The sequence below is a fragment of the Prenolepis imparis genome, unplaced genomic scaffold, assembly GCF_030444845.1.
Source record: "Prenolepis imparis isolate NDT839.2.m4 unplaced genomic scaffold, iyPreImpa1.0 SCAF_11, whole genome shotgun sequence".
Classification (NCBI taxonomy): domain Eukaryota; kingdom Metazoa; phylum Arthropoda; class Insecta; order Hymenoptera; family Formicidae; genus Prenolepis; species Prenolepis imparis.
Window position 1 is genome coordinate 12,035,990 of NW_028141169.1, and position 13,909 is coordinate 12,049,898.

The window sequence follows — 13,909 nt, forward strand, 5'->3', positions numbered from 1 at the left end:
ACGAAAAAGAAAAGAAACAGAAAAAAGAAAGAAAAGAAAGTTTATCTGGGATATTCAGGTAATATTTGTTTAATTAGCATTTAATATAATCGCAACAAGATCTACAATAAATCGAGATTTTTATATTTCAAACTTTTTAATAAAATGAAGTTTATTTTCTAACAAATGCATCACGTTAAAAAAATTGTATCGCGTTTAAATGCAAATTATATATATATTATTATATTTATATTTATTATATTATTTACATAATTATGTTTATATACATTATAGTACTCTTTTATTTTATATATAAAAATCTTATACTGAGATTATTTATTTTCTTGTACGTCATGTCAAGTCGAGTTTACATATGAATCGCCAAATTATTTTTATGCATTAATATATAATAATAATTAATATATGTATCCCCTCTTTTCAGGATACCACATGATAGCGCGATTATTAGAAGTTTGTTCCTAGTGTACCATTAGAAGTAAAATCGATATCGCCGGCGATGTATCGCGTAAGTATATACATATATATATACCATCTCTACGAAGCTATTAAATTCTATCGTGTTTTGCGATAGAATCATCAAGACGAGAGATCATCAAATCAAGAGTTTCGCGTTATTTGAAACTATAACACATCCGTGTACTATTTCAGGGCATAATTGCGGAATAATTCAACTGTATAAACAACACAGAGATGATTCGCCATGAAATTATATACTCTAAGCGCCGACCTGTGTATACTAATCGCCGGCATAAAAAGCACCATGGAACAAAATGGGCGAAAGTTAGACAGGAGCGTAACAATGAATTACGGAGCATCGGATCAAGTAAAATACAGATACGCCATTTCACTCGCTCGAAGCTAACGATAAGAGGAGGTGGAAATATCGACGAGTCGATTGTATAAAAATTTAACGGAAGAGAAAGAAGGAAAGAGGACATACGGAAGATAGGAGGAAGAGGTAAATATGGTCAATTTATATACTACTTAAGATAGTCTTCGTTAAAACGCCATTGAGCGACGATGAAGGGGTTGAAATCGATGAGCGACTGAACGAGCGTGGGTGTTCCAGGGTGAAGTCGCGATCTCGCGTCGTTTGATTGGCCGTATCCGGCGTAACCTAGCGGCCGATTGGTCTCCCACATGGTCAACCTCCACCTTCCACCCTCGCGGCGCCTCAGGTGAGATCTGCGGCTCGACACGCGTAAACGGCAGGTGCGTTCGCAGTGTGGCTGCGCACCCACTGTCACACGCGCCAGCGGGGATAGAGAACTCTCCGTCTTCTCTTACGGGCGTAAGAAGAAAGAGGAAGTGGTGGAGAAGGGTGAGAACGCGGACCAAAGAGGGAGGGCGCAGCTCGCGAGGACTTGGACGAGCGGAGGAAAGAGATAAGAACCTTGTCCGGAAAGAAGAGACTCCCGTGAAGAGAGAAAGGGCGAAGACCAAAGTGGTGGGAGCGCCACCCCGCCGTGTAACATTCTCATCCCCGCACGCGTATAGGGATATCACACGTATACAACACTAGCGGAGTCCTCTCTCGGGGCGAGGAACCTTGCGCGGGAGCTCCATCCTCCCCGAGGAGTCGCTCGAACACCTTGGTGGTGCACGCAGGTGACCAGCAGTGACACTCTCTCTCTCGCAGGGTGACAGGATACGATAATCACCCTCACTTCGCTCGTCGAGGAGGAAACGTAAAGGGGTTTCTTCGGGGGAGAGAGAGAGAGAGAGAGAGAGAGAGAGAGAGAGAGAGAGAGAGAGAGAGAGAGAGAGAGAGAGAGAGAGAGAGAGAGAGAGAGAGAGAGAGAGAAGAAGAAGAAGAAGAAGAAGAAGAAGTCCCGGTGAGAAAAAGGAAACTCGACACACGCACGGAGGGACTCAAGGACGTCGAGAGAAGCGGAAGTCGCGTCGAGAGGAACACCTGAGAGCACTCGCGAAGAGAGAAAGGATGGTACGGAGATTCTGCAACGGCGCGGTTGCACTTGGCATCGCCCTGACGGCCTGCGCCGCCTTTCCGCGCGCCGTCATGGCGATCGACCTCAGCCGCTTCTACGGCCACATCAACACGAAACGCTCGGGTAAGTGATCGTCAATGAGATCGAGAGACAGGGAGCGATAATGGGGGATGGTCATCGCAGCAGAAGTGCGGAAAGAGAGATAGAAAGAGAGATTAAGAGAACAGCTGAGAACGCGAGGCGTGAAAACGTCTGGAAATAATTAATAATTATATTAATAATATAAATAATAATTATCATTATTAATTATAAAATAATTAATTAATTCTTAAAATAAATAATAATAATTGTAATACATATAATAAATATTTTGATAATATTTGATCACTTCTTTGGTAGCTTTATATATTTTATATATTTTGTTGTAACGTGTAATGATAAAAATATGAAGGAAGAAATTGCACAGGAAACATGCGTACAATGTATCGATTATATTATGTAAAATAAATGTTACAGAGGTAGAGAGAAATTTTTTATCTGTATAATAGAAAATACAAGATGTAAATTTCCTGGCGGACTCTCTTCAAGAAAGCGCTTAACGAACCTTCAATTGCGAATGATATTTAATTGCAAAGTGTTTAAGTAAAATTAAAATACACACGTAGCTCTTTCAAACTTATAATAACTGTAAATCTTTTTTATCGTGAACAAATTTATAATACAATTTCGTGTGGAGATGAAAAAATTTACATTTTGTATTTTCTACAGATATTTCTCTCTATCTCTGTAACATTTATTTTACATAATATAATATCGATATATTATATGCATGTTTTTCATGCAATTCTTTCTCCATCTTTTTATTATTACACGTTATAACAAAATATAAAATTATAAAAGAGAGAAGTAAATGAATATTATCATTATTTATTAATTACTTTCAGACGTTTTTATGCCTCATATTCTCAGCTATTTTCTTTCCATTTTAATATTTTATTAAATAATATTTATTGTTCCTCTAAAATATCATGCAAAATAGAGATTTCAAAAAAATATTGAACGGACAATTCGATTATTTACTATTAATGATATTAAAAGAAATAATATAATAGTATCTTATAGATGTAAATAAGTAGATAGACCGTATCTTTATCCTGTCTGCGCAAATACAACATTTACTACTGCAACCGCAAAAGTTCTCTACCACGGAAAAATTAATTTGCAGCTCGCGTAATTACGAAATTTTCTAATTGAAGAAACAAGAAGGTGTTATTAAATGTATATAAATCAGATAAGTTGATCCGAGAGAAAAACTAATTAACGAGTCCGCTTTTAATTCCTTCGCTTCTGTCGGATTATAATTAGAATGTTTCACTTGGATATATACTTTGGCGGTAGAATTTAATGATGTAATTTTTTTTCTTCGCGAAAATATCGAGGAAAATTAAATTTATTTATAACAGAATTTAATTTCTAGCCTTACATATTCTAAACATCTGTACATAATTATATAAAATTCTCTCTCTCTCTCTCTCTCTCTCTCTCTCTATCTCTCTTCCCCGCTTGAAATTAACCGAGGAAGATCACGTCAGAGATTATTAAGAAAAAATAAAATAAAATGAGGCGAAGAGGAGTCGGAGAGAGACTCTCCTATGTAACATATGAAACGTATGTCATGCAGAAGCTTAAGCTTACATACTTTAGTGAATAAATATTTTACATCTCATGCCTATACGCGGGACGAGACAGAGGAGACGAGAAGTAAAGGAAGGCTTCCAGGAAACAATAGCCGGCCCCCTTTTGCGTTATCACGCTCCTTCTAACATCCATTAAAGTTAAGGGTGCGGAGGGCGCGATATTATGACAGAGCAGTATTTCGCTGGAAACTCCACGACCATGTGGGAGTTGCTCTCTGGCGGATATAGTCATACGGTCGGTCAATAACGCGCGTACTTGACGTACCGAGTCGTATATAAATTCGCGTTTATACACCTGATGACATTTAGAAAAATGCGTTTTTTTTTCTTCTTTTTTTTTTTTTTTTACTCGACTTGTCATCCATCAGGGTCGGGAGAGGCAGCGAGGAGGGTCAAATCAGGGTCAGGGATTCACCGTTTTAATATAAAGTCTCTCTAGCTAGCATCTTTTGTCGATCCTGCGTAAATTCATCGACGATTAAGTGCGAAATGAGAAATGAAAAATATTTTTCATCGTCGAATTTTTCCTCTCTGTGGAGAATTTATTTTAATTAAAATGAAAGAGAGAAAGAGATTGAAAATATGAAAAAAATTGATGATAAAAAAAATAGACAATTTTAATTTTCTTTCAGTTTTTTTACTCTGTTATTTATTTACCAATAAAATTATGGGTAAATGAGAGAGCAAAATATGGGCTATCTCTGAAAAATAAATCCAGGTATACTTTTGTCGAACGAGAAGCTATTTGTAATTCTTATCGAATGTGAAAGAGCAAGAAAAAAAGGAACAGATATCAATATATTTATTTATTCAAATAAAATGCATCCAAGAAATAGGAATTCTAAATTATATAGCGAGGGGATGATCGTCGATAAAATGAAATATACATTCATGTTTAAAGTTTCTTGCATTTGACGTCATAGAATATTTCTTATCAAAACAAAATATATATATACACGTGACAATCCTTTTTTTTTTTAATATTCCCTGGCCGGCCATTTCATTCGGAATGCATTAAGGTCGGGTTTCCGATCTCATGGGAACATAACTTCTATTCTCTCTGGGGAATCAAAGCTTCTCGTTGATCGCTAAAATATTTACCTATAATATTACTAAATGCTTCTTATATTAAGTGCATGGAGGTCTCATGTAAACGCGTGAAAAAAAATTGCATAACTTGACAATTATACGTCTTTTAATGTCAATTCGTCATTCAGTTCCTTGACAATCCTACAAATTCATTGTGACAAATATCTTTCCTCATTGATTAGACGTGGGCGTTTTTTATGTAAACATTTAAGGAAGAGAAATATCTTGCGACGTATTCGCGCGGAGTAATTTAATAAAGTTGATGGAATACCACGTTGGGGTTTTTGATGCGGCTTCTTTTTTATTACGCTGGAGGGAAAATCGAAATTAGTCGAATATATACGGTGAAAATTGACCATGGGGGCTTTGAATATGACGTCATGTTTGTACTTGTAAATTACGTATAATTTAAGTGCGTGAAACAAACGCGTGGGCGATCATGTGTATATATATCACGAATGTGGCACAACATTACACAATCGATCGATCGAAGTAACCGCTAGCGACAGCTCGTATACGCAATTTATGTTTCTTTTATTTTATTAGCGCGATAAATCCGGAGAGAGAGAGAGAGATGGAACATTATTTTCTTTCTCCCGACACACATAATAATAGAGATCTCCGGTCGAAATAAAAATAAAGGATCAATTGAAAAAAATGTACGGATGTCAAAGGTTAAATGGTACGTGATATTTGCTTCTTTGAATAGAATATATATTTATAGAGAGAGAGATCTCACGTAAAACATTATTACAGAATATTTCCTCCTGAGACTATCAGAGATGCTTTTTAGGACTTTCGCTGGATCTTTTATATATTTTTGTACATCTGCACTTGTGTATCTTGTGTTGACCTCCACGCAGAAATAGAAGAATTCTTCAGAGAAAAACTTTTAAAGACTCTTTTACTTTTACTTGAAATGTCAGAAGACGAATTTACATTTTTTCGCGAAATTCCTCGAAACTCAACATTTTCTTCAAACGTTTTCTCGTTTCGAATAAATAGAGAGAAATATACAAGGATGTTAACCCTTCTGTCAGTGTATAATTTTTCACTTTTCCATCAATATACTTAAAAAATTAGACCGACATAGGTATTTTGAAGAGATATAGAAGACTTCAAAATAAAATTTATTTAAAAATAAATTTAAAAAAAATAAATTTTATAATTTTTGGTTAACACAATTTTTCTCTACGGCAATTTTAGAGTTTTATACTACATGGTATGAAATAGAAGTTTGTGACTTAAACAATAAACAAACATATCAGTTGAAAAATTAAATTGTATTTTAATCTTGAACAAATATATAAAAGTAATTCACTCTTTTTACAGTAAATGCTCAAAAATTCCTCGATTAACTTTAATATAAAGATAACAAACTGAAAACTCACACAATCATCTCATATCACATAGTATTAAAACTTGACGTTGTAGAGAAAATTAGTATTAACAAAAAATGTTTATTTTGACGTCTTCTTTCTCCCTTTAAAGTTTGTCGGTCTAATTTTTTAATTCTGTATAGACTATAAGAGCATCATGTTTTTGCTCTACAATTTTTTTATAATAGCTGCTGAACATCGAACATTCTCTCTTGTTATTTCAGGAGTTTTTTTCCGAATACAAAGGTCCTTTGTATTTTATTTCAGGTGTAGAAAAGTTTCGACATATTTTTAAAGTTACCTCGGATATTCATTCATTGACAGAAGGATTAAATGATTTTTTTTTTTAAAGAACGGTCAACTAAATGTGCACCAAACATAACTTTATTAAACAGCTGTCGCGTGAGTTGAATATGCGATTGCGTGTCTCTCCAATTAAAGCGAGAGCTTCTCGTGCTGGTGCATTATTCGCGTTTAATTCCGCTTCAGAGATCCCTCGTTTTATCGTCGTAATTTAATCATCCCGCGAATCACCAAAATGAACACATGTCGCGCCCCTTTTGAACTTTCACTTCCGCGAGGTAATTAAACCGAGGTAAAAATGTATATATACGCACGCGTTTTCATTTAATCCTTCTATCAATGATGTTTCACCTTTCCATCAATTTATCAATTGCGTTTTTTTTTTCGGCACATTTTTTACACCGCGAAAATTTTTTTGTGGGCATCGAACATTCTTTATTTTTGTTTAGAGAGTTTAGAGAATTTTTCCGAGTGCAAAGATCCTTTGTAATTTATTTCGAAAAGTTCCGACACACGTTTTTGATATTTAAAAGTATCTGTTCACTGACAGAAGAATTAAGATAACAATAAAATTTTATTAAATAGCCGCGAATAATTTCCGAGAAGCTTAGCCTTGCGAAAAATCTTGTTTTTAATCGAAACTATTATTGTTTCGGCATTTAAAAAAATATAAAAAAATATAAATCAATAAAAAAAATAAATTACAAACAAAAGAGATAAATTTTCGACACACATTTTTGACATTTAAAGTTACTTTTGATATCTGTTCATTGATAAAAGGGCTAATTTCGTCTCGTATTTTCTCTCTCTCGGGAAAAATGCACATATATTTGCGTCACATCTTCTCTCCTTTATTCAGGTCACCTCAGACGCCTTTATATACATATCTTTTATATATCTTTCCAGAGGCTTGTCACCCATATGAACCGTTCAAGTGCCCGGGCGACGGGCTCTGCATTTCGATACAATATTTGTGTGACGGGGCACCAGACTGTCGGGATGGATACGACGAGGACTCGAGATTGTGTACCGCAGGTGAGACAATTAATTAATTCATTAATGGAAGCAGCGCGCAATTAAGAGAGTAACGATTGATAATCTAATTTAATTACACTCAGCGGAGTCGGAGCTTTCGCGATTTAACTTTACGTTTATTATTAGACACAGTCAATAAATGAATTTGCGCCAATAATATGTGAGATTCGATCTTCTTTTTTACTTTATATTAATTTTATATTTAATTAAGTATTTTATATTTTTATGTTTTTTCGATATATTTTTTATATGTGCATTTTATATTTTTATATTTTACATGTATTATTTACATATATTTTTCACGTGTATCGAGAATTACTACGCAATTTAGTCTGTACGTATTACATCATGTTGTAAACAATATCAATATATTGTAAAAGCAATATCGCTCGGTATGGATGCACCTGATGATGTTCCGTACAGCTGCACCGAACATCATAATAAGAGTAAAGGGAGAGAGGGATCACCGGTGCATTTACATCACGTATTATTGTTGCGCCTGCTTTTATCTCTCTTTTATGGATCACGAAGTATTATCGATCAATCGAGATATAATTGCTTCCTTATCTCTCTTTCTTTCTCTCTTTTTTTCAGAAAGATTATGGACAGAGAAAATTATATAATTAAAATTTTATTATATACATATTAAATTTATATTACATTTTATTTGTTATATTAATTATTTAGGCCCGATTGCACCAACATTATTTTAGCTTTAAGTGAGACTTAAATATCTATCTATCTTTATCTTTTTTTCTAAATAAATAAAGACAAACATATATTTAAGTCTCGCTTAAAACCAAATTGACGTTGGTGCAATCGAGCCTTAATCGCATAATTCTCACGATTATGAGAGAAAGAGACGCTGTGTATATATAATGACTATGTTTTTATTTTATGTTATTTTACGTCTTGCTTTTTTTCTCCTCTGTTTTATAGCCAAACGACCACCCGTAGAGGAAACCGCGAGTTTTCTGCAGTCTTTGCTGGCAAGTCATGGACCCAATTATTTGGAGAAGCTATTTGGTACCAAAGCGCGAGACACGCTGAAGCCTCTCGGTGGCGTAGATAAAGTGGCCATTGCGCTTTCCGGTAAGTGTCCCTATTATAAATTAAATTAAGGTAAATACGAAATAAGGTACTAAGAATTTTGCGATGCAAGAGAGATCGCGCATAAACGCAAATAAGATATCGAACGATCCGACTTGCCCTTTAATGTCATAAAGGGTTGCAATAAAATATAACATCTTATAAGATATATAATATATATCTTATTAATATAGCTTAATTATATATCTATTTTATTATAATGTAATATAATATTTATTAATAATATTATAATGTAATATTATAATTATTAATATTATCTATTTTATTATAATGTAATATAATATAATATATAATATATAATATAATATAATATATAATATAATATAATATATAATATAATATATTATAAGATATAAATTTTTCCCGCGTATTAAAAATCTATTAAAAGATGCAAGAGACTGTCGCATTGAAACAATTACGAATATCTTCATTTAAGTTTGTGTGAAAATCATCAATTTAAGGCTCTGCGCACAATAAAGAAAATATTAAGAATAAATATTAAATATTAGTAATAAGAATTATTTTAAAATAATAAAATCGAAAAAACTCTGATATACAAATACAAGTTTAAATATAAAGAGCTCTTATTAGCTCTTATTAGTCCTTTATATCCGAATTTGTATTTTTATATTAGTCTTTTCGATTTTATTATTTTAAAATAATTCTTATTCCTAATATTTAATATTTATTCTTAATATTTTCTCTATTGTGCGCAGAGCCTAACTCTTGTGTCAATGATATCATAATTTTTATCTCATTATTAATGTATAGATACCCGGGTACCAGCTGCTGGAGATCGAGCAGTTTTCCCCGTTATATTTTAGAAGGTTTTTTACGAATACAAAGACTCTTTGTTTCAGAGAAAAATACACATTTTTAACATTTAAAATTGCTTCGGGTATCCGGATACCTTTACCGTTCATTGTCAGGAGTTTGTATTTGATATATCAGAGCCTTTTCAATTTATTATTTCAAAAAGATATTCTTGACACAAAAAAAAAATTTTTTTTAATTGCTGATTTCTAACAAATATCATTCGCGACCACTTCAGGGTTAATACGCTTTGATGTACAAGAATATAAAAGGTTTCTTCTAATCATTATTATTTTATCTTTGAATTTTCTATTTCCTTCGCAATTCTGGTCTTTTTTTACATCCTGGTGTCTATTTCGGTCATTCAGAATCGCAGACGATCGAGGACTTCGGCGCGGCGTTGCACCTGATGCGCTCGGATCTGGAGCATCTGCGCTCGGTCTTCATGGCGGTGGAGAACGGCGACCTGGGTATGCTGAAGTCGATCGGTATCAAGGACTCCGAGCTGGGCGACGTCAAGTTCTTCCTCGAGAAACTCGTTAAAACGGGCTTTCTGGATTGAACGACACCCGCCAACGTCGCCGTCATCGATGACAAGTCGTGTCGCATCAGCGGACCCTTTGTTTGACGAAGCCTAAGTCTCGTTCTTTTCGCGGACACCCCTTACTTTCGTCGCGACTTCTTTCTCGCGCCCGGGATACCTTTCCTTCACGCTTTTCTTTCCTCTTCTCTCTTCCCCCTCTGCTCTCGCTTCATCGAGCACCGAGATGATCATGGAGATCTGTATAATGAGCGGTCATTCTAGTCGATCTGTTTAGGGAAAAATGAAATTATTATCAGGGGACGTGGCTGATGACTTAGTTAGCTTCTTTACAATCTAATATGTATTTTTTTTTAATGTCAAACTGAAAACATTTCAAACTGCATAACACGATATATGCAGTCTATTTTTATTATTTTACTCTAGTTTCTTTGCATTCTTAATTCTAAATAATATTACGCGGTGAAATTTTCGCGAATGTTTCGGCAGGACTCTTCTAATGTTCCTTAGTTGCGTGTCAAAACGCAATCTTTCTTCAGGCGAACCAATAATGAGCTTTCAGTCGACCTATTTCTAAAATATTGAGCTTCCTCTCGTATATCTTATAACTACTACACTATAAACAGGACACTCTCACCCTGATTCGTATATGTGTGTCCTGATTTTATTCGACCTTTGTCTTCAATATTCCTAGCACATACGTCGTGTATCGTGTCTTACATAAGTGATGAACGACAATCGTTCGCGATCGATAGCGATGTAATCGTTCGACAGTTGTGCATTTCAATTACTAGTACATACACACGAATAACCACTAAATAGAAATTTTCTTTCAATTAACATTCTTAGATACCAGTGCATTAGAAGAAGAAGTTTATATTCGTATAAATTTAATATCATTTATTATCCAATCTTTTGAAACTTAATAAAAGCCGCCTCCATGAGATTGCTACCTTCAAGTTTCACGAAGAAGAAACTTTGTAAAAGGAAACTCGTGGGGAAAAGTAATCGCGTTCGAGCAAAGTGCTAATGAAAATTGCATTACTTTACGGGAATCGAATTCTTAACAGAATATAATCCTTGTAGAATGCAATGTTATGATAGCTTGTTATAAAAATAACTTTATTTTTTCGAAAGTTGCACAACTATCGAACTGCGAGATGGCGGATTTAGAGGCGAGGGCGGGGGAGAAGTCGTATTTATATATTCTTAATTAGTTCTGCGTAAAAAAAAAAAAAAGAAAAAACTGTACGCAACGATTAGTCTCCTTATTTTCTCGTTATATCTTTCTAACGTGAAACGAACAATGCTGTGAATTTTTTTGTTATATTTATTTATAGAGTATATATATTTACGTTATAATATATTTGTAAAGTAGTAGCGTGTATTGAGAGACGATATATATAGCTTTTATTCAAATTTAGACGATTTACTGCTGGAACAGTATACTGATTTTAAATCGATGTTCTCTCCTCCACGTGTATATTTTTTAAGCTTATAGCTTTATATATTATTATCGCAAAAAAAATCGCTTCTATTCGCGAATAAGTTTCGCGACGCAACTCTCTGCAAACGTATCGAATATACATTAAAGAAAAAAAGAAATAAAAATGTAGCAATAGATATATATAAATGTCCGTACCGAGAAACTCTTTGTATTTTTCGCTGCGCATTTGATGGGTGGAATCTTTAATGCCTTGATCAATATGGCACGATATTCGAATGTAAGACGAGAAATGAAGACGCAATAGCGTCTTTTAACGTGCAGGAATGAAAATACATATCGTCTTTTTTGGGTGCTCTTGATTTTTCTCGGTGGGTATTGTAACATAACATCACACACACACACGCACACACACACACACACACACACACACACACACACACACACACGGTAATGTCGAATGTGTGTATGTGCGCGTTTCGAGAAAATGGGTACAAAAATTAATATGAAGCATCGCGTCGCGTATTCTTTCAGGGTATGACGCGTATTTTACTCACTATATAGGAGAAAAAAAGCAAGATATATTATATATATAATGCTAATGATTATTGATATTTTCATTACGGCAACACGATACATATCAGTACACATACATATCAATAAAAATTATATATATATATATATTATATATAATAAAGTATAACGAAAATGCGGATTCTCTCGAGGTAGCGTTTTCCGTCGCGCTTTTCTTTTACTTCGAAGAGAGTAAATTAACATCGTACATTATACGAGTTATAAATTTATATATACATATATATATATATTATACATACATGTAAAATTGTAATATTCGTGACAATCGAGAAATGGCAGACGGATGCGAGTCTGACGAGGCTTTTCTTTTACCTCGAGAGAAGAACCGTCGAGAGATGAATAATATGACATATCTACTATTTATTAAGCGTATCTTCTAATAGAAAATAATTGAGACATATCTTCTAATTAATGTAATGTAAGCGAATGTAAAGATATATAGTATATATATGTATATATATTACATATATTACATATATATGTTATATATACATAGCGAATCATATACATATCAACAGAGAAATCACTTTTATCAGATGGTAGATAATATTTTGGTATATAAAGAAGAAAAAAAAAGTGTAATATTCCCTCCAGATGTCAATTACGGTCCAAAGTAGGGCCTGGACCGAGGGCAAAATCCGAGGGAACTTGTGTGTGTTAGCGAACAACCGAAAGGGGGGTATCAGATCGAGGGGTCATGGCACTATACTTTCTCTCTCTCTCTCTCTCTCTTTCTCTTTCTCTCTCTGGCTCTCTCTGCGCCTTTCCACCTCGTGCCTTGACCCTTTGGCCCCAATTTCGAATCGTAAGTTACAAGGTCAAATCTATTTCTCCCTCCCGAGAAAGGCAGACCGGAATTCCGACACAGTGCAACCTCTGATATACATATATACGTAAATATATCATGCTTCGGAGACGCGTTTATCCATCGTCTTGGAATGATAAGAGATCGTACTTTTTTTTTCTTCTGCTATTCTTGATATTTATTTCATTTTCATATTTTGTTGTATTTATATTTTATTTTTTTTTATGAAGAGTATAGGCAGAGATGGATTACGTACAAGATATTTTTTTTATAATTTGTAATATTGAGCGAGAAAAATTAATAGAAATTTCCATTGTGGATGCGTTTCGGGAAACGATTGTTATTTTTAATTTCTTTCTATTCTTATATATTTCTAGAAACATCAATCTTTATATTAACACAATATCCTGTTTTCTCTAATTTAATTAATTTCGCCAATATAATTTAAAATATATATGTATATATATGTCTATGATATGCATCTCTTTTCCCAGAAATTGATTTATTCGATCCAAATGACGTTAAAGCAAGTAATGTATTGATATAAATTTGTACTTTTATTATAAACCAACTAGATTTTAATTCTTTAATTAAGAGTAAATTATGTATTAATTCTAAGAATGACGATTTTTAAACGCATTTAGTCGAAAGATTATTTTTATCGAAGTTTCTTTCCATAAATAGACCGTCTAACTTAATTAATAATCTTTATTTAAAAACAGAACAATATAACATTATAATTAAAATAATAGTTTGATCGTTCCAAAAAAAATTGTCGATCCGTCCACATCGTTTTGGTTAATAAATGGTACAGTTGTTCATTAATTTTATTAACGTTGTTCATTATTTTTTTAAAAGTGTGTCCTTTTAGCATTTACTATTCCAATAAAAGGCTCGAAATGCAAATGCAAACAGCTGGATTATAACAACGTATTACTTTTTTTTCTATATTGCAGAGAGAGATTATAACATGTTATATTTCCTGTCTCGTAAGGATTAATCGGTTCTGCGTAATAGAACTAGTAATCTATCGAACATTGAAATATAGTAATATATTTTCATGGATATTTGTTTATTAACTGCGCAAAATTGAAAAAAAGCGTATATAAATATCTTTCGTTATATATATTTGATCAAATTTCCAATTTAT

The 13,909-nt window shown here is 33.6% G+C and overlaps 1 protein-coding gene across 1 annotated transcript; it reads left to right on the plus strand.

Moving 5' to 3' along the window:
• Positions 1-431: 431 nt before the first annotated feature.
• Positions 432-13,685, plus strand: LOC145943049 (IDLSRF-like peptide). Its single transcript, XM_083050261.1, has 6 exons — positions 432-505; positions 649-958; positions 1,070-2,072; positions 7,324-7,452; positions 8,392-8,544; positions 9,744-13,685. The coding sequence occupies exons 3-6, from the start codon at positions 1,943-1,945 to the stop codon at positions 9,935-9,937; spliced, it is 606 nt and encodes a 201-aa protein (XP_082906387.1). The 5' UTR covers positions 432-505; positions 649-958; positions 1,070-1,942; the 3' UTR covers positions 9,938-13,685.
• The last annotated feature ends 224 nt before the right edge of the window (positions 13,686-13,909 follow it).

Bases quoted from the DNA above. Each gene is read 5' to 3' on its own strand.
- LOC145943049 (XM_083050261.1), top strand. From the start codon at position 1,943: ATGGTACGGAGATTCTGCAACGGCGCGGTTGCACTTGGCATCGCCCTG. The intron at 7,453-8,391 runs GTGAGACAATTA...TCTGTTTTATAG, and splicing joins CTCGAGATTGTGTACCGCAG to CCAAACGACCACCCGTAGAG. The intron at 8,545-9,743 runs GTAAGTGTCCCT...TCGGTCATTCAG, and splicing joins AGTGGCCATTGCGCTTTCCG to AATCGCAGACGATCGAGGAC.